General features: G+C 49.6%; 1 protein-coding gene across 5 annotated transcripts in view; it reads right to left on the bottom strand.

Annotated features, from left to right (window-relative positions):
- Positions 1-269: 269 nt before the first annotated feature.
- ZNF341 (zinc finger protein 341) overlaps positions 270-27,782 on the bottom strand; it is a 34,901-nt gene continuing 7,388 nt past the window's right edge. For 3 of the 5 annotated variants that reach the window (XM_075901512.1, XM_025184797.2, XM_075901513.1), the window contains exons 2-15: positions 26,755-26,865; positions 24,966-25,153; positions 20,347-20,499; positions 19,358-19,597; positions 17,406-17,601; positions 16,946-17,030; positions 14,367-14,557; positions 12,909-13,102; positions 11,826-12,034; positions 9,598-9,694; positions 6,928-7,060; positions 5,352-5,463; positions 4,614-4,684; positions 2,199-3,228 (exon numbers count right to left, since the gene is read on the bottom strand). In XM_075901512.1, the coding sequence (XP_075757627.1) occupies positions 2,717-3,228; positions 4,614-4,684; positions 5,352-5,463; positions 6,928-7,060; positions 9,598-9,694; positions 11,826-12,034; positions 12,909-13,102; positions 14,367-14,557; positions 16,946-17,030; positions 17,406-17,601; positions 19,358-19,597; positions 20,347-20,499; positions 24,966-25,153; positions 26,755-26,865 (2,492 nt within the window). In that variant the 3' untranslated portion in view covers positions 2,199-2,716. Of the gene's footprint in view, positions 803-2,198; positions 3,229-3,288; positions 3,795-4,613; positions 4,685-5,351; positions 5,464-6,927; positions 7,061-9,597; positions 9,695-11,825; positions 12,035-12,908; positions 13,103-14,366; positions 14,558-16,945; positions 17,031-17,405; positions 17,602-19,357; positions 19,598-20,346; positions 20,500-24,965; positions 25,154-26,754; positions 26,866-27,782 lie in introns of those variants that run through there. The other 2 variants (XR_012896581.1, XM_075901514.1) reach the window with 2 other exon arrangements.

The raw sequence follows: 27,782 nt of genomic DNA, 5'->3' as shown, positions 1-27,782 counted from the left end.
GAACTAGGCTTCCTAGTTCGAACTACCGTTACTCCTCATTCCATGAGTATGGAGTAACGGTAGTTCGTACTAGGAAGCCTAATTCGAACTACCTAGTTCGTGCCGCGTGTAGCCGCGCGGCACGGGGTTCGAACGAGCGGGGATTTAAAAATGGCGGCGCCCCGCTTATGCAAATGAAGCCCGGGAAATTCAAATCCCGGGCTTCATTTGCAATTGCGGTATGCTTACATTACCCTCCTATTTCGAAATAGTAGGGTAGTGTAGACATACCCTCTGGTTCTTAAGTTCACAGCAGCACTAGCAAGGGTCAAGTCTTCCTGCTGGAAATGCTGACCATTGTCCAGTTCACTTTTACTCTGAATCCAGGGCCCAGCACAGAAAAGATACCCAAGAAGGAAGCTCCAGCACCACTGTAATTTACAATGGCATTAGACAAAGTAATGGAGAAGCCAGTGTTGGCACTAATCCCAAAGGAGGCCAGGTAGGAGGTGAGAGGGTGCTCTCATTCAAGTTGCCCCTTCTAATGATCAAGCAGCTGTTTCAGGCATGTGCCACTGTTGTCTGCACAAGAAGGCTGAAGTGTGGCTGGGCTACAGAAGATCCTCCAGCAGGTCAGAAAGGAAGGAGTCGCAGCTCTTGCTGCCCACATCCTACCTGCTCTATGGAGGCCAAACCGTCTGCTGCACTCTCCACGCGTCTCTCTTCAGCAGCACTAAATGAAGTTCATTTTAAATTAATGTTCCATGTAGGGTTGCCAGGTATCTGGTATTGATCCGGACTGTCCGGTATTTGTGTCTTCTGTCTGGTAAAAAAAAAAAAAAAAGCAGAAAATACCCGACATGTAAAATGTCCAGTATTTTCTGTTTTTCTTGGACGGAAGACTGCTTGAGACATTCTTTCCCTGCTGCATCTAGTGTGGATGGGGAAGCATGAGGATTTAAAGGGGCCAAGACATTTTTTCTGTGCAGTGGTTTTTTCTGTTTGGGGGGTTTTTGTTGCTCAACCATTTTTTTTCTGCCATGGTCGGTATTTTTTGTGAAACTATCTGGCAACTTATTTCCACCTGCATGCACGGAGCTTCTCTGTGTCAGGGAAAGATTGACTGGGGAGTCCCGCTGATGCCCATCAATCCCAATACACAGCATCTGACAGAGGGCTGGGAAAAGCTCTCGCCACATGGACTGAAGAGCTCCACTGGTGCAGGAGCAGGAGCCAGCGCAGGCACCTGAACATGGTCTCCCATGGCTGCATGGTAGGGCTGCGAATGTTTAACCGCTTAACTGGTGGTGGCTGGATCAACTCCCCACTAGTCCTGGGAAGGGAATTGCTTCAGCCTCAGGGGCGGGGGACCCGCCACAGACAGGGGCTGCTCTGGCCGGGCTACAGCAGCCTGTCTGGCGGGCCTGCGCTGGCCGAAGTATCCTCTGGCTACAGCAGACCCAGGTGCCCCGCAGCCCCTACCTGCAGCACATGGGGGGGGGGGGGGGGTGCTGCTTCAGCCCTCCCATTTAATCAGTTAACAGGTTAAACAATACTTAACCGGTTAACCAATTAAATGGGATTTTAATCCCCGTTAATCAGTTAAATGCTAGGTCAACATAACATTTAACCTGTTAACCAACTAGCGGGATCTCATGACTCCAGCCCCCAGCCTATGGGGCTCCTGCTTCCTCATGTGGTTTGGCCAGTTTGGCAACATCAGTGAATCTTGCGACTCTAACAGTTAGCGGGAAGGGAAAGGAAAGGTGCTGGGACAATTTTACAGTGGGGTGCTGAGAATCATTGAACCAAACTCTCACAGAAACCACTTCAAGCCATGGTCCGTATCCCGAGTTCCAGCACACGAGAGAAAGCGTGGAGAAGCCCGGGGTGGCATTAGACCAGCAGACAATCTGGCTTCAAGCCCGAGCTCTGCACTTCCTGTGTGAGCTGCGACAGGTCACTCACTCGCTATGCTGTGGTTCCCCGCTAGACAAGGGAAGAAATATTTAGCTGCCGTGAAGATTAACTCATTTGTGTCCATGGCATTTTGAGTCCCTTGGCTAAAGAGTGACACAGACTGTGGGAACAAAGCTGCAGATGCTGGTCACCCCAATTTCATGCAGACCAGCTGCAGCACCAAAGCCACTGTGTTTGCACACACACAGTATAGACAGTACAGCCTTTCTGCTAACGTAGAGATGAGAGAGAGAGATTGGCAGTTTCTATTAGGATTTTTATGAACAATGTTCCCTAAGGATATCAAGAGGAACTTGCTTCCAGTAGAAAGGACCATGTGTTTGCACTTGGACGTGTCCCTCCCCATATAAGGGGCAATATGCATTTTAAAATAAAAACATGAATGGGGCAGAGGGTGATTTGCAAAGCCTTCTGCTCACGGAAGCATTTACCATTTGCTCTGAAGATCTTCACCAGTCTTTCTATTCTGATTCAGGGCTCGTCATCACCCCTCCCCTGCACAGAAAAGTGCTGAACAGAGGCAAGAAAATGTAACCATTCCCCTCCAGGCAAGCTGGCCATCACTGGGTTCTATGCAGTCACGTACCCAGGTGGGTGGAGATGAAAGCCACTATCTCCATACCCAAGAGTTTTGGTCTCTGTATCACTGCGATCCAGACACTTTAGCCCATCTCGCCTTGAGTCTGGCAACACCAGAAGTGCACGAAGAAAATGTGGATCCCCTACCAGTCACCAAACACACAAAGGTCACATATCATCAGTCTGTAGTCTGAATGTAAACGGGCACAGCCAGCATTGCACATGGCACATCAGAACCAGTCTGCAACTCTGCCAGGGCAAGACTGGATGCAATGCTGCTGGGCTGACCAGGAACTACCAGGTCCGAATCTGCAGCTGCCGACCCACCAACCACGATGGACAGGACTGCATCTGACTCCTGAAACTGTTCTTTGTTGGGGTCACTCTCCCGGGGGTTCTCTCCCTCTGCACTGTCCTTCAGCTCTGCCAGTGCCAGCTGGCTGGGAAGAGGAAGGCCCACCTTCCGCCGAGCTCCCCGCTTTTTCTGGGCCTTCCTGATCTGCATCTCTTTGTCCTTGGGGGAGTTCAGCCGACACTTGTGGTCCTTCATGTACTTCTGACGCGTGAAGCCCTTGCTGCATGTGGGGCAGCGGTACTTGTAGTTCCCAGTGTGCGAGCGCTGGTGTTCCACCATGTGAGCCCGCCGACTGAAGGACTTGTTACAGTACTGGCACTTGTGGATCTTCATTCCTAAGTCGGGCCCAAGATGAGAAAAAGCTTAGTTTCTGGTCCCTACAGGGTGGGTGGACCCGTTAATCACACTGCAATGGGACTGGATGGCTGTACCTGCTCTTCAAAGCAGAGCCATTTTTTAACTATTGCTTGGACAAAAAAAGACAAAAATCCACACCCAAAGCACTTTTTTTGGTGCTGTTTTACTGCTTAGAATAATTAATCAACCTCCTCCCCCAAGAAAACAGATTTTTTTCATTTTCTATTTTTAAAAATGTGCGCACAAGCAGAGAATGTGTGTGGCAGGCTGGAGCCGGAAGTTATTTGGAACCCTAATTTCAGGTTTGTTCCTGCCCCTATAGGGAATTCTTAAAAGCTGAGTGATACACCATGAAAGCAGTTACAGGAAAGCACAGTGACAAGTGAAACGCGTGCTCTTAAACTTAAGATAGTTCTGGTTTAGGAACCATAAAGACAGTGAACTGATTTTTTGAAACTCTTTATTTTCATTGGAGGAACAAAGTGATGTCCCCCATCAATTGCATCTTCGGTGCATACTCCATCTCGCTGCTCTGCTCAGGGCTCTGCACATGACAGAGACAGGGGTGCTACTTGTCAGATAAGAACTGCAGAGCTCCTGGGAGTTTGTTTCTAAGAGTGTGGCTGGGGAACTTGGACAAACGCTCATCTGAATCCCAAGAGGTTACTTTTGACATAGCAACATTATTGGGTGTGAGGCAGACAGAACATTCTAGCTATTAATATGCAAATGAGCACACCTAATCTCCTGGCTTTGCTTCCGAATGCCTATACCCTAACCTGGCCACACTGTTTATTATTTATAGAGCTTCAAATGTGCATGGATCGGACACAGCTACAAACTGAACAAGGGCCAAGGGCTGATTGCAGAGTCAGTGAGTTATGCTATTAGTTTTACTGCACAGGGAACTTCTCATACCAGATTATGGAAAATCTCCTGTGGGAAGCGGTGGATGCCTCATCACTTAAGTGATAGCCAGACAAAGCAGGAGAGTATCCTTCAGGGAAGAATCCTGCAGTGTCAGGGGAACGGAGCGGATTGATTTCACAAGGGCTTTGGCATCTCTTGCTTCTATGGATTCTAGGACAATGTACTTAGGGGGTGGAATCAATGTAGACACGTGTTATCCAGCAACAGTGCTGAAAAGGATAAGAGTCCTATTTATCACAGCCATAAAGGGGGGCTAGCAGTCCACTCACTTGACAGTTCTTAGGCATCTTACCCCCTACTACTGCTCTATTTGGAAAATAAAGCCAGAGATGCCTGCTGGTCTCCTTCCTGTCCAACAGCACTTTGGTTGAACTGAAGCACCATTTTCATTCACAAATACGGGCAGCAAGGGAAAACCCACAGCGCCACTTACCCGAATGGGAGAGTATATGAGCTTTCAGCTTGTCTGGCCTGTTGAACTCTTTATTGCAGCCTGTGTGGTTTCTGTAAGAATAAACATCCATGTAACCAGACTGAATTGGTTGGGGGATGGTGAGGACAGAAAGAAGTACATACATTTGCTCAGACACCATCCCTTACCACCCACATGCCACAGAGAGCTCTGGGTGTCTCCACTGGGTGTCATGACAAGGGCCCTACAATTTCAGCCTCCCGACTGTGCTGCAATGTGGATGCACCTGGCTTCCACTGGAAAGTCACACAGAAGCAGCGTCAAAAGTGAAGGCAGAAGCAGCAGCAAAAGTGCCGCAAACTGAGTGGGTGGGGCAAGCCAGATCTCGGTCAAAGGTTGAAAGGCGTTTTGAAACCTTCCCAAGTGCCTCATGCCCTAGACAACTCCACCTCTGAGGGCAGAGCACATGGGATTTATTCACATTCAGCACACACCTTCAGGTGAAGGGACTGGGCAAGCAAATGACAGAGGCTGGGACTGGACCTCGGGACTTGCTGGTTCCCAGCTCCCTGCTCACAAGCACGACAGCATGGAGCCTCCCCAGAAAGCGGACAGTTGGTGCCACGTGGTAGGGACTGTCCATGCACTCGGGGAACCTATAAGAGCCCTTTCCCTGGGCAGATGAGGAAGATCAGTGGGATCTCAGGAACAACCAAAGGCAGCTCTGTGCCTGACTGTTAGGGGCCACTTGGTACATACGAGAAGGGACATTTGTACTTCTTGAAAGGCTCATGGATCAGCATGTGGCGCTTCAGCTTATCTTTCCGGTTGAAGGCTGCATCGCACACAGAGCACTTAAAGGGCTTTTCACCTGTGCAGGACAGAAGCACACAGTCAGGGACATACAGGCGGCATATGGCCCCAGAACTTCTCATTGTTCTAATAACACTTTAGTCCTTCCACTTGAACAGCAGCATCAGCCTCCACATTAGTGCTTGGTGATGTCCCCTGCTTTCCCAACAAGCTGGGTTACCCACTTCAGCCCAGGAACGTGACAGCCACGCCATGGAAAGGAATTTCCTCTAGCTACATCTCTCCCAGTAGCAAAAGCATGACCTGTTGCTGATGAAGCCAAGTCCCACCCTACCCCAGACGAGGGTACTTCAGGAGATCGCGCCTGGCCAGAATATTAACAGTGGGCTCCAGGGAGATGACTGTGTGAAAAGCCCAAAGGATAACACTCAGAGGAGGGAGCCCAGGTGACTATGGGTACGTCTAGACTATGCCTCTGGTGCCAGAGGCATGTAGATGAAGCTACCAGGCATAGGAAAATTAAGCGGCGATTTAAATAATCACCGCTTCATTTAAATTTACATGGCTGCCGCGCTGAGCCGATCAGCTGTTTGTTGGCTCAGCACAATAGTCTGGAGGCATACCTGGGTTGTCGACAAATGCCTTTGATGTCGACCCCTGTGCGTCCAGACTATCGCGCTGAGCCGACAAACAGCTGATCGGCTCAGCGCAGCAGCCATGTAAATTTAAATGAAGCGGCGATTATTTAAATCGCCGCTTCATTTTCCTATGCCTGGTAGCCTCATCTACATGCCTCTGGCGACAGAGGCATGTAGTCTAGACGTACCCTATAACGGATCTCCATTTCCCTCCCCAAAGGCAGGTCCGTCTGCCACTTCTGAAGACAACACAGCTTTTCCAACCTGCCAGCATCACTTGCCCCCCTGCTGTGATAAGGCAGGCAGCAGAATCACAGGAAAGCACCATCTTGCAGACCAATCAAAACAGAGGTAAGCCAGGAGAGGCGAATCATCTCCAGCCCGCCCCCAGGGACTACTGCTCCCCAAAGAGAGAGCCCTCCGTGCCCCCTAAGGCCCGAGCGTGACTGGAATGCCCTGATTCGGAAGGAGAACATGAGCCCGGGAAGTGGTGACACTTTCCCACTCCCACAACTATCTCTGAAGTTCCTCCCTGAAAGGCCCCATGCCAGCAACACTCAGTCAGGCCAATGGGTGGATGGCTACAGCTCCCACTGAATGCAGCTAGCCCCAGCAGGGCTGAGAAGGCAGGAAGGCAGCTGTGTGCTGCACTCCTGTTGCCCAGCTGGTACTGACCGGAGATCACCTCACTGTCTCAACAGCTAACACTGTCTCAGCAGCATGGTTCTACTCTGAACCGCAGCCGGCACCTATGGTTGTGCAATACACTACTTACTCCAGCCAGCACGCAATACTGACCCTTGCCCAATACCATCCGGACAGCTCTGTCCCTGGGGGATTCTTGAGAGAGAAAGGAGGCCCAAAGCAGCAGAGAGCATACGCACCGGAGTGGATGTGGGCATGCAGCTTGAGGTAGTGCTCCCGGCGGAAGAATTTCTTACAGATCTGGCACTTGAACTTGCCGCCGCCTCCGTGCGTGGGCATATGTCGCCGCAGGTACCTCTCACAGGGAAATACCTGTGAGCACGGAAAAGGAGGGGCCTGTAACAGGAGGGTTAGCCCCAGCCAGCTCTGTTCCGAGGCAGAGCCATTAAGGATACTGGGGCCCAGGAGTTTGCCAGGGGTCAGATATTGGGGGTTGCCGAAGACTGTCGGTGCAAACTATGCACAGCACCCTGAAGGGCCTGCCCAGATTGGGCATAGCATTAATCCCTCCATTTTAGAGACCCAGAGCCTGCTGGAGTATGTGTAACAAAATCCCATAACAAGGCTCTCTGCTCAGGAGAGGAGGCCTGTAGAACCCCAGGAGGAAGACACAAACACAGCTTTAAAACAGCTCCAGACGCTAACGCAGCACAGGCTGCAACCTCTGCAAACAGTGTTTGTAGCAAGAAGGAAATATCTGAGACGCTCGCTCTCTGCCCACTTCCTGGGGCTAGGACTGAGATCAGTTGTGTGACCAAAGTGCCCATTGCACTTCGTACTAACAGCATTGTCATCCCCGCCGAACCTCACCCATCACAGCACTTGGCCATTACAGGTAATATTTGTCACGCTGACATTAACACCACTTCATTTCACACACAGGGGAGCTAAAACCCACCAGTCCAATGGTCTGCTGATGACAATGCTACCAGTCCACATGAGAGCTAGGCAGAGAATCCTGGGCTTCTAGCGCCCATTGCTGCGCTCTAATTACTATGTTACATTGCTTCTGTGTGAGGCAATCTTAGCAACTCACAAACACAGAAGCAAAGAACATTGCTGTTTCAGGCATGTGCCACGTGTGTTTTCCTAGAGCAGCAGTCACAGGCTGCCATCCCTGCCACTTGGGAAGTCCCACATGATCAATGGGAGACAGAGAAGAGACAACCCTACATCTAGATGTAAAAATCAGCATGCTAACCCTGGCATGGGCACACCCTGGTGCAGATATACTTGTGTCCTTGGGGGCAACAGAGGATACGTAAAGAAAGATGGGTTACTAACCATGCAGGGACTGTGTTTCCCCTTCCCGAGCTACCTCAGTACAAAGTGGTCACTCCTCTGAGATTGTTCCTGCCCCCATTGCAAGATTTTCAGCTCTTTAGCTATAAACAGAGGAGCAAGTGTCCATATTTTAATCTAGATTTTCAGACAAAGTGTATTAGATTTCAACACCCACAATTCTGCCCCTCAGCCCCTGGGGGAGATGTGATCAGAACATTCCCAGCCAAAGGCTGCCCAGGTGTTTAGCTCCAGTCACACTATCAGGACAGGCTTATCCTGACAGCCTGCATCCAAACCAGAAGGAACAGTGGGAGGGGCACACCGAGCGTTATCTGAATGGGACAAGTGACAGTTTAGCGAGCTGTGGTGCTACAGGATGCGTCAGCCAGGCTCAGTTCCTCAGAGAGGGAACAGCCTAATAGTCACAGTGGGAACTGAAGGAGAAATCAAGGAAACCCCCAAACCGCCCTAAAGCTAGCCTCGCTCCTCTTGGCATCCCTGAGGGTATGTCTACATTACCCCGCTAGTTTGAACTAGCAGGGTAATGTAGGCATTCCGCACTTGCAAATGAAGCCCGGGATTTGAATTTCCCGGGCTTCATTTGCATAAGCCGGGAGCCGCCATTTTTAAAACCCCGCTGGTTCGAACCCCGTGCAGCGCGGCTACACGGGGCTCGAACTAGGTAGTTCGGACTAGGATTCCTATTCCGAACTACCGGTACACCTCAATCCATGGAATGAGGTGTACCGGTAGTTCGGAATAGGAATCCTAGTCCGAACTACCTAGTTCGAGCCCCGTGTAGCCGCGCTGCACGGGGTTCGAACCAGCGGGGTTTTAAAAATGGCGGCTCCCGGCTTATGCAAATGAAGCCCGGGAAATTCAAATCCCGGGCTTCATTTGCAAGTGCGGTATGCCTACATTACCCTCCTAGTTCGAACTAGGAGGGTAGTGTAGACATACCCTGACCCTGGGAGAGGAGGCAAGCCAGCCTGATGCCCCGTACTGCTGTGCTGTGAAAGGGTCAGATCCTGTGAGGTGCTGAGCGCCCTCTATTGTGAACAGATAACTGGGGTTCAGGATGCTCAGCCCTTTGCAGGGCTGGGGCTGAGGGCACAGAGTTCAGGGGATGTCAAGAAAAATCAGAGAAAAGTTAATTGATCAGAACACGACCTCCTTCCTTTCGAGAAGTTCTAGAGGACCTGCCAGTGTGTACTGAGGTAGGAAGTAGGGATGCGAAATCCCATTTAATTGGCTAACTGGTTAAGCATGTTGGTTAACCGATTAAAGGGGGGCGCCCAGCTGGGCTGGAGCAGTCTCCCGCAGCTGCTGAGCTGAACTCCTCCCCTCTCTGCTGCAGGCCTCCTGCTGGGCCGGAGCAGGAGTTGTTCCAGTCCCACAGGTTAACCTGAACCTGTAAGCCTCCCCCATTAAGGGTAAGGCATCCTGGCTAACAAGCTAACCCTTCCATCCCCTAGAGGGAAGGGAGAAGAAAGGGAGACAAATTCCCCACCCCACTCAGAAACCCAAACAGCTCTTCAGGGACATCTGCACAAAGCCCCACCCACCTTCTGGCAGTGAGGGCAGGGGAAGTTGTGAGTGGCTGTCTGCAGATGGTGCTCCAGCGCTTCTGGGGTGGAGTATTTATTTACACACTTGACACACCTGAATGAGGAGAGACAGGAGCAAGCATGTGAGAGAGAACTAGCCAGGGCAGTCATACCACACCCTCCCTCTGCAGCATTATTCTCCAAATACCTCCTCTATTCAGTTCTCCCAATGTTTGGTTAGAAAGAGTAACAAAATGCACAGCATTCTGGTTACAGAAATAACCTCCTTTCCAACCCCAATCCCATGAGTTTGCAAATCCAGATTTCCACTTGATAGTTTCTACTAATTTAAGAATCTTTTCCCTGCATCATTACAGAATGTGGGGGAAATCAAACCTTACCAGCACCCAGCTCTCATAGACAATAACTTGTCTCTTAGCTCCCGATGAATCCCAACCTCTCTAAAAGCACAAGGACGACTAAATATTACAAGTCTTTCCCAGGAGCAGCAGTCACATAATATAATGGCACCTAAATCGGTGTTCCCTGTAATATGAGCGCTTGGGCGGCCACTCAGGAGAGATTCTGGTGCCACCCACCTGATTGGCAGTGCACTCGCAGCTGGCAACATGTGTTTCTACTGTTGTGCACATCTGCACATGCCTTAGTGCACATAACAAAATGTGTTCCACACATGAATGGAAAAACTAGAGGGAACATTTACACATTTGTAGGGGCGGGCTGCCAGCAGCTGGTGCCCCAGGCAGAACGTGCAATCGGTGTCCCCGCCTCCACAGCCCTCAATGGCGTGACGTCATCATTGGGCGCCCCGTTTAACACGGCGCCCTAGACGACGGCTGAGTCGGCCTATACGCACGGGCCTCCTCTGCGCACTTGATACACCCAATCCAGGAAAATCTCCCAGATGTATTCCAGGAAGTCACTGTAATTCTTAATCTACTCCAGTGGTCATTGGGATCTACTGGTAGATCTTGGAGCCTCTGACAGGTGATCTTGACTAGTTTGGTCAAGAGGCTACCAAGTGCTGCCACTTCAGCTGCCCCTTCCTCCACTGCTGCGCCTCTCCTGCCCTTTCCTTGCAGCTGCCCCTCCCTGGGAGCCTCCTGCTTGCTGTGCAGAGCAGGGAAGGGAGAGGAGGGTGCTGATGTCAGGGTGCCCCTTCTCCTCCTGTATTCTATCCCCACAGAATGAGGGTGGGGGCACAACAGGGCTTGGGAGGGAGGGAGTTTGCTGGCTGCTTTTGAGAGTGATGAAGGGCCAGGGCAATGGTGAGCCTGCGTTAGCCCCACTGCACCACCGCCCAGGAGCCACCTGTGCCAAGCAGTGTCTAGCTGGAGCCAGCTCCGATCCCCTGTCCCAGTCGTGAACCCCCTCCTGCACCCAACCCCCTGCCCCAGGCTCAGCTCAGAGCTCCTCTCATACTCCAAACCCCTTAGTCCAGAGGTTCCCAGCTTTTTCCAGACGGGGACCCATTTTGACAATTCAGGGTGACCCAAGGCAATTCAAAAACGGAGGAAGGCGGGGGAGGGAGTGCTGTAACTAGCTAATTTTGCACCTGAGGCAGGACCATAAACTTATGCCCCCTCCGGTTTATATATTCATAGTAGTTATTTCATAAAAAAACTGAAAATACAATAATAATAAAATAACAACACAACATTTATTTGAGTTGTGGTGGGGGAAAGACACTCATCCCCAAACCGCTCCTCCTTCCCGCCCCCCCACACTCAGAGGCTGGAAGAGTCACACACAGGGGCTGGAGGAGTCACATGCAGGGGCTGGAGGGGCTGGGAGTCTCACAGTCAGGGGCCTGTGGGGCACACAACAAAGCCTACTACCGTTGAAGACGAGAATGAGACTGTTGTGGAATGGCCACGTTTGCCTGGACGCAGCTCCCATGCCCCCTGACTATTTGCTGTGATTAGTTCACCCAGGTAGCCACCTTGTGCTCCATGTGGAAATACAGGAAATTCCAACAGCCACATTTGCACCTTGGCCCTTAAACCCTCAGACTCACACAGTGTTTGGCCACAGTAGTGAGGCAGCAGGGCACCCAGCTATGCACCGAGGGTGCCCAGTGTAACTCCAGAGGCTGAAAAATGAGGTTCCCCATGCTTCCCTCCTGTCCTTTCAGCTCTTGTTCTGAGAGCACAGGCACAGCCTGAAACGCGAGGCTGTCACTGTCCTACCACGCCTGGTAACCACTGCTCTGATTGCTACCGTACTTGTACACGGCCACCTCCTTCTTGGGACTGTGCTGGGGCAGCAGGCTGTGGGAGTACTGGTGGACACCCAGTTCATACAGGGAGGGGAAGTCCTTGCTGCACAGGTGGCAGCGGTAGCTCAGCTCTTCCTGGTGGTTCTTGATATGTTCTAGAAAGGACTCCAGCTTCTGGAATGTCTGAGCGCAGCTTTTCACCACACACTTGTACACCTGGAGGAAGAGCCGGGGGTTATGGGAGGAAGGGAGAGCCACTAGAGCGATGCCATTGGGGATAAACACAGTGCAATGCCCCTACCAACAGCTGCCATACACTCCAGCAGGGGGTTGACACTCCAGTCCCTCTGTACTCACACAGCAGGAAACCCAGCTGTCTCCAAGCCCAGCAAGCCCAAATGGACTAGAGCCACACAGACACACTGCCAGATGGGGGCCAAATGAGGGGGAGCTCTTCTCCCAATAGGCAGCCAAGATTCGGGAGCATGCAGCCTCGACATTATCACAGCTGAGGCCAATGGGGACCCACAAGCAAAGCAACAGCTTCAACAGGTAAATCCAAACGCTCCTTACCCCACCCCATGAACACTGTAAACATCTAAATCTGTGGTCTTGGCCAGCAAGTGGGACATGCCAGAGAAAGGAGGCTAATAGGAATGGAAATAAGACCATGTGGTTCCATAAGCAGCTACTCCACAACTCGATGGCTGCTGGCCATTTTAAAAACGTTCTGGGTTTGATTTTTCCTGCTCTCCCTGGCTGCCAACTAGCCCACGTGTTGGCTTATTTCTTCCAACTGGGGCTCTGCGGGGAGCTGCTCTTTCCCAAGCAGGCTACCAAAGGAGAGCCAAGACGCACAGCGCAGCAGGCTTTCTGACACGAATGCACTTGATGACAAGAGCAAGAAGCACTGTAAAGACAGACATCTCCTTGTACCAGGGAGAACCTGCCTCAGAAGCTGCCAGGTTCATTCCACATCTACCTGACCCTCGCTGATAATTAGAACAAGGACACTCGGAGCAAACTAACATCTCGGTCTGATTAGCCACGAGGGCCCCACAAGCAGGCGTGTTCATAACATGTCACTCACCTGCTCGTTCTTGTGCTGTGTCATGTGCGACTTGAGCTGGAAGTAGGTGTTGAACTTGCTGGGGCAGAACTGGCACTGGTAAGAACTATCAATCAGGACCACCTGCTTGGCTTCCAGTTTGCCAGCCTCACTCTCTTCTGTCGGGACCACGGCCTGAGGCTGCCGGGGATTGTTCCTAGAGGCCTGGCTTAAGCCTGAAGGAACAGGCAGAGGCACATAGAGAAAGACAAATCAAAGTATCCTGGGGTCAGTTTCTGAACAGCTCTGACACATCCAGCTTTGATTCCCGGGCCAGCCTCTTGCTCCAATCCCAAGGGCCAGTTCTGTGGGCTAGACAACTCAATTCCCCAAACCTTTCCTTTACAGCAGATTATCAAGGGCCCCAATTATTCTGGCTGCCCTTCCATGACCCACTAGTCTTACCTGTCATGCTTTTAGCTGTGCGCCCGCCGTCTCATTGAAGAGAGCTCAACAGGTCCCTGACAATCTAAGGCCATGTTCACTCCTCCTTCAAGGAGGTCAGTGCAGGAGAGGAGAGGCAGCTAGCCAGTTATTCATCCCTGGTTCACTAGCTGCCTAGCTTCAGTGCACATTAGAGCAGCCCCAAGACTTCTGTAACTGTATATCCTACAGGACCATACACACCACTGAGAAAAACACAGCTGAGTCATGCTCCACTGCACCCTCCATGCCATGGTTTGGGGGGAGCCTGTATAAGTGTCAGCTCCACCACTAGACACCAGCTCAGAGCTCCTCCATACTAAGAGCATTCTGAATTGGCCTGGTTACGTTGACCATATATCCTGTTTTGGCCAGGGCAGGCCCTTTTTTAAGCCTTGTCCTGGCTGTCTTGACTTTCTGACAAAGGCAGGCATTTGTCCAGTTTACTCTTGTCAGCTTGATCAGTTGACAAGGAGCAAACGGGACAAATGGACACTTTTGGTAGAAAAGTGGGGGGATGGAGGAACATGCCAGAGGACATGGGGACTATGGCAAAGCTCAGGCGGTGGAGAGGCAGGGTTCAAGCAAGCAGCAACACCAGCCCCAGTTCCACACAGGGGACAGGCAGGACTTGGGCAAGCAGTGACACCAGCCCCATGAGGGGGAGGGCAGCCCCATGAGGGGGAGGGCAGCCTGGGCCAGACCCACACTGTGTTCTGTTTTCCCTTTAGGAGCTATGGTCACCCTAGGCCGGTCAGACCAGTCTTCACCACTGAAAGCAAACCCAAAGAGTCAGAGCCCATAGGATTACATTGGTCCACGTGTCTGAGCTCTGCATTAGTCTACTAGAGGTTGCTGAACACTCAGTTTCTAGAGGATGGCAGCACTGGCATTAACTCTAGAAGAAGCTACCATGAGAGGGTCATGGATGGGAAGGAGCTGGGGGAATGAGGAGTGTTCAGAGATCCTGGAAGTGATGTTCTGCCTTCTAGAAGACAACTGCCAAGGGCAGCACACCTGTGTTCTCCTCGTCCTCCTGCTGGTTGGGGTTCAATGCCATGACCTGTACCGTGATGGAATTGCGTGAGATGGTGCACCCGAGCCCTGGTGGCCACACCTTATGGGTCTGCATGTGCTTCTTCACATTGGACTTCTGCGCAAAGGCTCGGCCGCACACGATGCATTGGAATGGCTTCTCACCTGTGTGGCTGCAGGGCAGAGAGCAGCACATCAGTGGTGACACAGGACAGGAGCTAATGGCCTGCAAGCATGGGTCACAAGGGGCAGCTGTCCCACGAATGAACTAAATCTTGCTGCTTGGCAGATTAATCCCTGGGCATCTCCAGCAAAGGGCTAGAAACCTGATCAACTGACGCACTGGATTTCGTGGGCAAGAAGGAGAAACAGGCCTCTCATGGTGCAGGGGAAGTCTGGGGGTGGGAAGAAGCTATGCAAGGCAGTCTGAATGGTCATCATCATGTTTTTCCGTCTTTCCAATAAGACACTCAACCATCATTGTTTGGCTTAGAAAAAAACCCTTTCTTCTGCTCCAGCATCAGGGAGACTGGACTTTTTCTTGTCCCCACAATTCTGCCTCCAGCCTGGTGAAAGGGGAACCCCATCTTCTTCTCTCTCTTTCCCCAGCCCCAAATTACAGGGATGGAGATCTTTCTGCTCTCCCTAGGCCCAGAACCACTTCTGATGCTTGGTGGTTGTGATGATTCCCCTCCCCCCCATACTTTATGAAATTACCTTATAAATATAAATATGCATAAGTCAAAGATGCTTCATAACCTCATGCAACTTACCAGTCTGAATGTTACAGTTTGCTGGATCTGTATATCTTATTTGGGTGCATGTATCATTCTCATATGAAAAGTTAGAAATATGAAGTGTGAAATTGTTTGTGGTTTTACATTTTGAATGTAAGCCCGAACTGGTGCACCCAGAGCCCTTAATGACAGGGTGAGCAACTTGAAAACAGCTTTGTTTGTCCTTTAAGTCTAAGCAGTAGTTAGTCTTAGGAAGATATGTGACCATACTACCTGGTTGACCAGGTAATTTTCCATGGAAGGGGGGAGAGTAGAGAACAAAACATTCTGGCCCAGTGTTTCTCAACTTTTTTTTTTTTTGTATGAAGTACCCCTTTTAAAAAAAAAAAATTGTAAGTACCCCAATACATAGTTTTCAGACACAATTTTTTTTTCTACCATTGCAACACATTTGTTTAAACAACTTAATCACAGCCAGGCGGGTGATGAAGTTTTGGGGTGTAAAAGTACAAAAATAATAAAGCGCTGTAAAACTTAAAACAAAATTTCAGTTTTCTTCAAATGTCAGTTGTGTTGATGTACGCCCCATACTTCTCTCGAGTAGGGCTACTCCTACCACTGGCTGAGAAACACTGTTCTGGCCCAAGGAGAATCTGTATAAACAATGGGAAGGAGCTATCTGTTCTTTTGCCTCCCACTGGCCTGGGGAAGGGCCTGGCCCATTAAGATACATAAGAAACAAAGGAAACCCCCTACTCAGTAAACAATCATCTTTGACCTGAAGACTAGCCTGAAATAAGGACAAGCTCTTAGGGTAAAGAACTGCTTGTAATAGGTGTTCCAGTGAATTAGAACCAGCTATGCATTTTCATTTTAATTCTGTAATTTACTTTGCTCTGTCCATTTTCACTTGCAATCACTTAAATCCTACTCTTGCTCCACTCATCTGAAGAAGTAGGTTATGCCCACGAAAACTCATGATCCTATATATTTTTGTACTCTAAGGTACTACAGGACCACTCGTTTTTTAAGTTACAGACTAACACAGCTACCCCTCTGAGACTTTTAAATCCTACTGTTTCTACTTAATAAAGTCACCTATGTGTACTGTCAAGCCCAGTGTAAACAACTGTTACCTGGGGGAGCAATCAGTGTGCATATTCTCTATTTTGTTGATAAAGAGGTCATGACCTTTCTTCCTCATGATCTTTGTTTGAGTGAAACTTTTATTCAGAGAAAGACTGATTTACTGGGGGGGTTGATTCCTTTTGGGGGCAGGATTCCTGAGTGCTGTGCCTCAGAACTGCATTCTGCCAGAGCTGAAGGGTTCAGTGTCTGCCCTGCACTTTGGGAGACAGTAACCCCCACTTTGTGCCCTGTCTGGGGCAGACCAGAGAATCTGCCCCAGCAGGACAGGGTGGTGGGGAGCCCCAGAGAGCAGGAAGGTCAAGGCATAATCAGTACACCAGGGAATAGTTCCAAGGGGTTATCTGTGACCGCACCCCGCCACAGTGGTCCCCACAAAAGGGGCCCCAGGATAGACATGGAATTTAAATGACTCCTGCTAACTGCTCATCAAGCTTTTAAATCTTTGCTCAGAGGCTGAGACTAGAACTGGATTTCTGCTCCCAAGGGCGCAGGGCAGCTGGAAAGATGAAGGTGCTCAGGCAGCCAAGTAATAGGCACTATAGACGTTCTCTTCAGCCAGTGAGCAGAGGACTCCAGAAACAGCTCAGACTCAAAAAGAAGATGCAATTTCCTATGCAAGCAACAACCCACCCCCCTCGGCCATCCCTGTGGATCTGGTTAGCAGCTCACCATTACCTTCTGATATGCTGCTGCAAGTCAAAGTTCTTGGTGAAGGCCTTGTCACAATAAGTGCACTTCAGTTTAGGGGATTTCGGTTTCCCTGAAACAGAAAGATGTACAATGGGAATTAGCTCTCTCACTTCAGCTGCATTCAGGACCAAAGAACATTTGATGGGATATGGCTGACCACAAGAGTTTGTCCCTCAGGACAATAATAGCTGCCAGTCCTACCATATATGCCCAATATGGAGGATGATAGACTAGTACAGGAAAATGGCAATCTAACAGCTTGGGTGTGTCTATGTTTCAAATTGCTCTCTCTCCTGGTGTGAGTATGGTACTGCTTGTGCAGCATTGTAAGAGTACACTGCTATCCATTTGTTAACAACGTCTCAAGAGCTTCCAGTCTAAAAGTGCAATGCAATGGAGACAGTGGGCTAGGGGTTCGAGCAGGGCTGGCCAGAAGGTGACCTACCTTCTTGCAGCCCACTGTCGTTTTTGGACTGCCTGTTTTTGGAGGTCGAGGTGGAATCAAAACTGGCCACGTTTCCTCCGGCCACAGTGGTCAAAGGAGCAGCAGTGCTAGTGCTTTTGGGTTTGAAGCCCTGCTTCCCTGGGCTGTACACTGGAGGGGAGGGATACACAGGACTTTCCACGCACTGGCTTGGCACCTGGAATAATGCAATCACCAATGAGAATTTACTTACTAATTCTGTGCCACGTGCAGCCACCTCCCCCGCATCACTTCTGACACGTCTAACAGGAGAAGTTGCCATACCAGATCATTAGTCCATCTAATCCAGGCTTCTGCCTAGCTGGACCAAACCTCTGCTCCATTAATCTCTCTCTAACAAAAATGGAGGCTAAACCAATGCACGGGGCAGCTCAGACTGAACCTTGCCATGAATTAGCAAGAGCATAAACTCTCAAAACAAAGAGCTAGCTTGTCTCCAGGTAACTCCTGAGCTGATCACCCTCCGCCTGGTTTGGATTCAAACCAGTGACCTGGAGGCATAAAGCTCTATCGCCGGCTACCAAGCCCATGGAGATTCTGAAGGAAGTTCTGCTGAGCAGATTCATTACACACAGGGACAATGTTACTGGTGAGGTGAAACGAGTTGTTAGTAAAGCAGACCGAGTCATCAGTGTGTTGTAACACAGTTTGAAACCTTTTCTAAAACGTGCCCTGCAAAAGTGATGTCAACCCATATACAGGTTGGACCTCTCTGGTCCGGCATCATCAGGACCTGTCCAGTCCCGAACAAGAGAATCAGCCGGACAAGAGGAGGTCTCCTGCCACCGGCCCCCACGCCAGTCACCTGCTGCTGGCAGACTGCCCCAGCAGGCAACTCTGCCTCACCTTGCCCCCACCCCAACCTGGCTGGGCTGCTTGCCCAGCTACTGCTGGCTCCCTGGGCTACACAGGCTACAGCTCCTGCCACAGGGCTCCAATTCCTGTGCAGCTGGGAGCAGCCATGGAGCTGAGGATCCAACCCTGGCCCCGCGCAGCCCCAGACTAGCCCCATGCAGCCAGGGGAAGCCGTGGGGCTCCAGCCCTGACCCCACACAGCCAGGGGGGAAGCTATGGGGTTCCGGCCCTGGCCCGCACAACCAGTCCTGCACTGCCCCCAGCCAGGCTGCCCACTTTTACATCCTGCCTGGTTGGCTCTCCTGCCCTTAGGCTCCAGGAGCATCCGTGGTCCTGCTGGACCACAGATCTTGCCTAACTAGAGAGTCCCAGATTTTGGAGGTACAACTTGAACATCGATAACTCAACTCCACACCAACTGAAAAGGGCATCTAGAGAAGTCTGGTGTGTCCTCTCCTATCACATACGCTACAGTTCCATTTCAAGGTCCCAAGTAACATGGCTGCGACCATCTCCCCTGACAGACTACTTAGCTGCCTGATGAATCCCTACATTAGGGTATTTTTTTCTGATCTTCAGACTAGCTTTCCTATGCTAAGTTTCAGCCCACTACTCTTAACACGATCCCTTTGTGACATCTCTGCCTTCCCTGCTTGTATCTCTTCCAGTTCTCACAGGCAGTTGTAGGAAATTCCCCCACCCCTTAATCACATCGACATGTGTTTAGCTCTTTTAATCTCTCCTCATAAATCAATCTCTCCAGCCCCTTACTCCTTTCTCACTTTCTCCTCATTCTCTTCAGCTTGTTGACATTTTCCTATCATTACTTCCCACAGAGGAAATACTCGCTGATTGCAAGACAAGGTAACACATCTTTCCCTGACACTATGACAAACTGCATTTCTAAGCCAGCTGACTCACAAGAAGCATCTTCTCCACAGCTTGTGATATGGGCTTGCAGGAGGCTTAAGTGTCATGTACCGGTCTGAAGGCAGAGCAGCATCTGAGGAACAACCCCTGGCCATGGTTGCAGAACAAGGCCAGGGACATTGCTTTACCTCTATGGGCGGATAGGGCTGCATTCCCAGCGTCTGTATCTCCACGGTTCCATTTCCTGCTATGGGAGCAGGTGTGCTGTACACTTCCACCACCCGGCTACCGCCGGTGCTGGGCTGTCCTGGTGCTCCCAAGCTCTGGGCGGGAGGAGGGGGAGGCTGAGGTGGGGGAGGTGGAGGAGGCGGCGGTGGGGGTGGGGGCTGGGAAAGGTACCCAGCTCCAGTGTGCATACTCAGGCTGCTCTGAAAACCGGAACAAGAGACAGAAAAGACACTAAAAACACAACACAGGTCCAGCAACCTCCAGATGGAGCTGCAGAAGCCTCACTCATGACATTTATATTTCATTGTCAGATAAGCAAAGCAAACTCTGGGCACAATGCACTTTTTAAACAGATGTGGGCACCTTACTAAATACAGTATCTAGTCTCTAAGGAAGGAATGAGCAATCGAACCACTATATACCATGCAGGGATCAGACTGAGTGGGTATGCAACAGCTCACTGTACTGCCACGTTTCCTAGTCAATAGTCCTCATGTGCTCTAGAATTCAAGCATTTGCTTCTTTTCTTTGTAGCCTTGGGTAAGAGGAAAATCCTTAGACTAAAGAGAGGTTAATGAGTGCAGAGACAATTGCCCAAGTCTGCAGACAGCATTAAACAACAGCTCTGAGAGAGGTGTCCCGCTGATTTCCCTGCTCGCTACATGGTCCCTGGTGGTTACACATTATATCATGAGGAATCACAGCGCACAAGAAAGAAGCAGGGAGGATCGCACTATGAAGCTCAGCACAACCTGCTGTGAAAGGCGGTGTGAGTGAGCAGATCCTGATGTAGGCTCATCACTCCTCCCCGCACCTGAGCTCTGCTGTTAGTTTGGAGAAGGTGCCCACACACCAGCATCAAAGCAGCTCTCTGAATTGTGCAGCCAGAACTCTTGGCTCACTCTGCCCCCTGGGGACTCAGTTTGCTTGGAAAGCGCATTCCCCTTACCTGCACAGAAGGCTGCACCGTGGGCATTGGTTGGTCCAAGGACGTGAAAGCAGACATGGCTGACATCAGCACCTCATCGCTGACTAAGATATTCCCCTGCACAAGTGTCTGGATCAGCGGAGATGGGGGAACCGTGATGTACGTGGAAATTTGCTGAAAGAAGAAAAAACAGTGTTGAGGCTTGTGACCAGCACTGGCAATAGGAGAGGGCTGGGGAAGCAGCTGCGGCATTTAGCAGCCAATTAAGGCCCAGGTATAAATAGAGGCTCCTCGAGAGATGGGGAGCAAACACTCCTGCTCCAGCTGTGGAGCAGGAAGGACCTGGCTGCTGGTACGCCTAGAGCGGGTACTTGAAACAGAGAAGTACTAAGGAAAGGCAGGCAGAGCTGGGGAGCTCTGGCCAGCCAAACTCCCAGGCTGAGGCCTTGCTCTCAAGGCCTGAGGGTACTAGGGAGGCAGCCAGGGCAGCAGAAGGCAACAGATCCACCCCCTTGCCAATGAGGATTGGCCATTTCAGACTGCAGTTTGTCCCTGGGGTAGGGGCTAGATGAAGACTGGCGGGGGGAGACACTGAGGCAGGATGGGCATAGGGGATTTTGGAGTCCCTGGGAGGGGAGGACCCCAAAGTGCAGGGGCACTGCCACAGGACAGTATTGCAGGGAAGGGCACAGTGATCCGGGAGGGACTCGGGGCCTGCAGCAACTCAGACACGGGTCAACAGGGGGTGCGCCAATGCTAATGAGCTAATTCCCGAGGAGACCAGCGCATGGCTCAATGCTACAACAAGAAAAGTACGTTTGGCCAATGGACAGGACAAATCTCTGAAAGGGCCAGAAACACAACAAGGGTGTGCTCTTTGCTAACCCGAGTCTGCTATCTCTGGTTCTCTTCGGTCAATTGGACACTACTATTTGTACCTTCACCTCTGAATCTATCCCACCATCCTGTAACAAACAGGAACCACACTGGCACTTTTCACAAAAGCAAGGGCTAGGCCTTCCAAAGTTCTACTTCAAAAATAATTATTTTGGGGCAGGTCTCTGGCCTGTGCTGAACAGGAGCCACACTAGATGATCCCAGTGGTATCATAGATTCTATGGATGAAGCAACCCTGGAAGAGGCTCACACGACTGGAGATGAGATAGGGAGCTGGCTACTGGTTTACAATTCAAAGCACATTTGCTGAATAGTGTAAGTAGGTGATGTGGAGAATTCAGAAAGGCCAGAGAGCAGATGGCCAGGAAGACAGTACTTCCTTCTCACCCCTAGAGTTATTCCCCTCAGGTCACAGTTGGGATACACAGGGAGTGACAGCATGGGGGAAGATTGTGCTCACACTGTCCCAGTTCTGTGGTTAAAGGGAGGACTGATGCCTCCAAAGTCAGAGGAGGCTTTCCAAAGTACTACATTCACTTTAAGAGGCAAACACTTTTTAAATTACTGTAGAGTTCCATCTGTTTGGTTGATTTGAAGCACAGGAAGTGTGCTGAGTGGATCAGCGGACACAGGAGAATAGCTGCATGGATGCAATTCTTGCTTATGGAAGGTTCTGGGGAGGGGGAAGATTCTGTTTGTTTAATTCCAGCAAGGATCTTCTCCCCAGACAGGACACAGCAGGGCTGTGTGTGAAGCCTGGGAGCTGAAGGAACCAGGAGCAGATCCAGAAATGAGGATCCAGCACCCTTCTCACCATGTATGGGAGCCAGATGGTGGGAGTGAGGCTTGCTCCCACCACCATGTGCAGAAAGCAGCAGCTTATTGTGTAGGAGCAGGCAGGCTGAACAAACCCACAATATCCAGCTAGAACCAACATTCATAAAAGGAATCCTAGAACAAGTGGACACATGGATGAACTGAGGGGAACAAAAGAATAGCAGAGGCATATACAGTAAAACCTGTGTTATCCAGCATGCTCAGGGATTAGGGCATTCTGGTTATCTAAAAATTTCAGTTATCTGAGGGCCCCATCAATCTAGGAAAAACCAATGGACGATAATAGTAAAACTCAAGTTTTTAATATTGATAGTTTTGTAGCATGAGGCAGTTGGTCTCACATTTCTATTTTGAGTTAAAGATGATTAGTATTTCTTAAATAAAAAATTGTTAAGCCAATCATGGTGAACCAAACCAAGCCTGTGCGCCTGAAGATGTGACAGTATTGTGGCCAGGGGCAATGCCGGTTAACAAAGCTTTCTGGTTAACAGAGTGCTGGATAACAAAGGTTTCACTGTATGGGGAAAAATCAGAAAGGCTAAGGCACAAAATGAGTTACACCTAACAAAGGACATAAAAGGGAATAAGAGGTTTTTTAACTATATTAGGGGCAAGGAGAAAATGAAGGCAAGGGAACATCCTCTACTCAGGGGGAAGAAGAGCTAATAACTGATGAGGTCAAGATGACTGAGGTGTTCAATGGTTATTTTGCCTGTTTTCACTAAAAAGGTTAACGGTGACCACATATGCCACATAATTAATACCAACAAGGGGAAAGGAACATGAACCAAAAGAGGGAATCAACAATTTAAAGAATATTTTGATAAATTAGATGTGATCCAGGCAGCAGAGCCTGAGGAAATTCATTCTAGGGTGCTTAAGTAACTAGCAAAAGTAATCTCAGAACTACTAGCAATGGTCTTTGAGTATTCCAGGAGGATGGGTGAGGTCCCAGAGGCCCGTAAAAGCACAAACATAGTACCCATATTTGAAAAGGGAGGCCAAAAGGTCCTGGGGAATCATAAACCAGTTGGCCTAACTTCAATATCAGGGAAGATGGAGGAAAAAATGACTAAACATTCCATTGGTAAGCACCTACAGGAAAAAAAGGTTATAAAGAAGAGCCAGCACTCAAGAACAAATCCTTCCAACCAATGTAATTACCTGCCTTGACAGGGTTACTGGCCAAGTGGCTGGGGGGAAGCAGACAACATTCTATATCTTGATTCTGGTAAGGATTTTGACACAGCTCTACATGACATTCGCATAAGCAAATTAGGGAAATACGATCTAGATGAATTTATAAAGTGAGTGAAAACTGGATAAAAAAGCAGGTGATTCACTGTCAAACTTGTAGGACATATCTGTTGGGGTCCCCACAGGGGGTCAACCTTCGGTCTGACCCTATTCAATATTTTCATTACTGACAGGATTGTGGAGTGGAAAGTATGCTTATAACATCTGTAGATGAACCTAGATGCAAAGTGTGGCATTTACTGTTGCGGACAGGATAAGAATTCAAAAGGAGCAGATAAATTAAACATTGGTCTGAAATCAATTAAATGAAATTCAATAAAGACACAGCAAACTATTTCTTAAGTAGGAAAAATCAAATGCACAGCTACAAAATGGGATGTAACTGGCAAGGTGGTCATAATGCTGAAAGGATCTGGCAGGTTTAGTGGTTCACACATTCAGTATGAGTCAATAATATGATGAAGTTGCTAAAAAGGCTAACAACATTCTGGGGAATATAAGACATAAATAGTAACTATCCAGCTGTACTTGGTTCTGCTAAGATCTTAGCTGGAGAGTACTGTGTCCAATTCTGGGTGCCACATTTTAGGAAAGCCATGGGCAAATTGGAGAGAGCCAAGAGGAGAGCAACAAGACCAATAAAAGGTTTAGAAAACCTGACCTATGAGAAAAGGTTAAAAAAAGTGAGGGTGTTAAATCTTGAAGAAGGAAAATGAAGGAGGTACCAGATGATAACAGTCTTCGAAAACATTAAGTGCTGTTATAAAAGAACTACAGGTTGGACTTCCCTCGTCCAACACCCTCGGGACCTGACTGATCCCAAACGAGGGGATTTGCGGACCTGTGGAGGTCCCTTCCATCATGGCCCGTGCTGCCCCTGACAAGAGCTCCAGCCCAGCGCCACTGGTGCCTGCCTAGGCTGGAGCTCCGTGGCTGCCACTGATGTCAGAATGCCATGGCTAGGACTGGAATTCCACGGCTGCCACTTCTGGCCAAAGCTCAACAGCTGCGGCTGCTGGCCAGAGCTCTGTGACTGCTGCTGCCGGCCCCTCGCTACAGCCCAGCCATGGGGGCCAGAACTTCCTCCTGCGTCGCCCGCCCCACTGCACTCCGCCCTCCCAACACCAGAATGTTGGCTGAGTTGCCACATCCCCCACTGCTCCTACCCCATGGCCCAACCTCCTTATATATGGCCTCTGTGGTCCAGGAACATCCATGGCAGATCATGGGTGTTGCCAGACCAGAGAGTTCCGGTTAAGGGAGGTACAACCTGTATGAGCAATTGTCTTCTGTGTGCACTAAAGGCTGGACAAGAATAATTGATTTAATCTGCAGCAAGGCAATTTTAAGTTAGATAACAGGAAAATCAATTTAACTGTACAGGTAATGAAGCTCTGGAATAGGTTTCCAAAGGAAGCTGTGAAATCCCCATTGCTGGAGGCTTTTCAGAAGAGCTTTTCTTGGTCCTGCCTTAGTGTAAGTAGGGACTAGAAAGGAGCAGCTCTTGGTGACCTCTCAAGGAACCTTCCAGCTCTATCTTTCTGTGATTCCATAATAAGAGATCAAACTCTTTATTGAACCGTTGCTCAAGAGCAGACACCTTTCTTGCCCTCCAAAGTCAGAGACCCCCACGCATGCTGTATAGCTACCTGTCGACTGGCACTCGGAGCCTGCTGCACAGACGTGATGGATGGAGTGTACACACTGTTGGTAGCCAATGAGACAGTGGCCAGCGAAGGGGTGTTTCCCTGGCATTGCTCCCTCTTGTGGGTCATGAACGCTGGCAGCGAGTTGAACTGCTTCTTACACTTCCCACACAGGAACACATCCTCATCATCTGCAATCAGAAGGGCATGGATCATTGCTCTTCCTCCTCCAACAACGAAGTGACCTTCAGCTACAGTTAGGCTATGTTCACACTCGCGGCTTCTTGCCGGAGTAATACGCAAATGAGGCTAAGCGTAGAATATCGCCGAGCCTCATTAGCGTACCTAATGAGCCACCATTTTTTTCAGAAGAGGCTCTTGCGCAAGAAGGAGTGTCTACACTGCTCCTTCTTGCGCGCGAAAAACCCTCTTGCGTAATGCCGTTACACCTATTACTTTTCAGGAAGAACGGCATTACGCAAGAGGGTTTTTCTTGCGCAAGAAGGGGCAGTGTAGACACTCCTTCTTGCGCAAGAGCCTCTTCTGAAAAAAATGGTGGCTCATTAGGTATGCAAATGAGGCTCGGCAATATTCCACACTTAGCCTCATTTGCATATTACTCGCGCAAGAAGCCGTGAGTGTAGACATAGCCTTCGGGTCACAAAGGGGACAGTACAAAGGGAGCCTTCCTGCTGTTAGCCCTGCAGAGCTGTCAGAGTTAGGAGAGTGAACTGCATTGTTCTGCCTTGTGCAGCTTTAGCTATTTTGTCAGCTGAGCTCTAGCTATGGAAAGTCTTACTGAGGATGAGAAATAACTAACTAAACTTTGCATTCCCCTAGCTCCTTCCATTTGAGTACATCAGGCTCACATGGATCAGTCTGGGTTCAGCCTTTAGGCCATGGGTTCGCAAACTGGGGGGCAGGTGAAGAAATTCCAGGGAGGGCACAAGGCACACAGTTCCCCTCCCCCTTTCCCTCCCCCGCCCGGTCAATCCCCCCTTAAGTTTTGCTGTTATTTGTTTTTTGACCCCGGTCAGTTCCTTTTTTTTTTACTCAACAAGGTTTTTTGCTATGGTGGGGGGGCATGAGGGTTTCTCAAAAATCAAAAAGGAGGGCGTGCTGCCAAAAAGTTTGGGAACCGCGGCTTTAGACAGAACAATGAGCTGTAATGCTTGGAGAAGGGAGAGATCGATTACCAAGCGTTCACTTGTGCGCATTGGGGGAAAGGTCACACAACAATTCTGCATTGCCCAAGTGAGCCCTGATGAAACACTGGCTGGCCTATGGCTTCCAGTTCTGGAGAGGGAGCTCTAGAGACGTGTATTGCCGATAAAGGGCTGAAGCGAAAAGCCAGAGTTTCGTAAGAATCTAAGCCAGCAATTACTATGAGCTGCTCACCTAAATGATATGCTCACTCAAATAACTGAGTGACCCTTGCTGCAGCAATGGGCATTTCATTTGTACCATCCAAAAAGTGCCCTCCCCCACCTTCATGTCTTTACCAAAGTGCATGGCATGGACCCGTTTCTGAGACCAACCACAACTCACCCTCTCTTCCCCCGGACAACTAGACCAAGTCTGTGACAGGTGGCACACAGGGCATCCCTTTCTCCCCTTACATTCTGCCTTGTTTAGCTAAACATGCCAAGGGCCCTGTGGAATTAACACACAGCAGTGACTCTCCCCCAACAGACAACTGTTCTGCCAAATCATTTCTGACGTCACTCAGACAGGGGGTGCCAGTCTGCAAGAGTCTCTTTCTGCTTGCACATGCAATGAAAGAGGGGCTCACCCATGGGCTGGATGTTGGCCGAGGTGTTGACATTTTGAGCAGATGGATCTGTAACCGCCCCTTGGCCATCCAGCAGGGACTGAACAGCCAGCACTGTCTGATTATCCATTCCTGAAAGGGAGACAGAAGCCAGAATTAACAGGCAAGCATACCCCTACCTTACAGCATCCTAGCAGGCTCTCCAGAAGGAGAACTAACTCTGAAACTTCACTCTCCACTATCCAGATGTATCCTACAGTAATTTAAGGAACACTGCAGTTTGAATTTGTCATGCTTTGATGAATAAAGATGATACAGAGAGATTAATAGTTTAAAAATCACCCCTTTGGGGCAGTTTCTTCACCCCTTTCACAAGGAATCTAAACCACTCTGGGAATGGTTGCAAAGACATAAGGAATTATCACCGAGAAGGAGTCTGCTTTCCTCCTGCATGCAAGGGTTTTACTCTACTGCAGTACAACTTTACTCTGAGAGCAGTGCCAACAGGGGCTACCAGTCCTTCTCCTGGGTAGACTGATTCGCTGCAGGCTCTGTAGTATAAAGCTTATATATAAAGTTTTATACTAATGAGCCCGCAATATATCTAACCATGTAATTGCTATGCTTGTTAGAGGTTACAGTTAACTTTTGCAATTACTTTTTACATCCTTACTAAGAACTCACTGCTCCTGCATCACCCATATGAAGCTAGTGAAAATATACTCAAGTAACAGAACCACTAAGTAACACTGCTTATACCTTAACTGAGTAACCTGATCAGTCTGCCAGTAATCCATCTGATTTCTCAACATCCTTGCCTTTTGTTTATTAACCTTGCTTTGTTGTGTCTTATCTGAGCACTCTGAACTCATCTGGTTCTCAATCCCACACACATTTACTGACATAGTTACGCATATGGGTAGCTCTATTAGCATCAATGGCCTTACTCACAGGCTGTGTCTACATTGGCACGATCCTTTTGCGCAAAAACTTGCTGCCTGTCTACATTGGCTGTGAGTTCTTGCGCAAGAACACTGATGTTCTAATGT

Source organism: Pelodiscus sinensis, chromosome 18 (genome assembly GCF_049634645.1).
Source record: "Pelodiscus sinensis isolate JC-2024 chromosome 18, ASM4963464v1, whole genome shotgun sequence".
NCBI classification, from domain to species: Eukaryota; Metazoa; Chordata; order Testudines; family Trionychidae; genus Pelodiscus; species Pelodiscus sinensis.
Note: the sequence above shows the minus strand (reverse complement) of the source record. Positions and strands in the feature narration are given on the sequence as shown.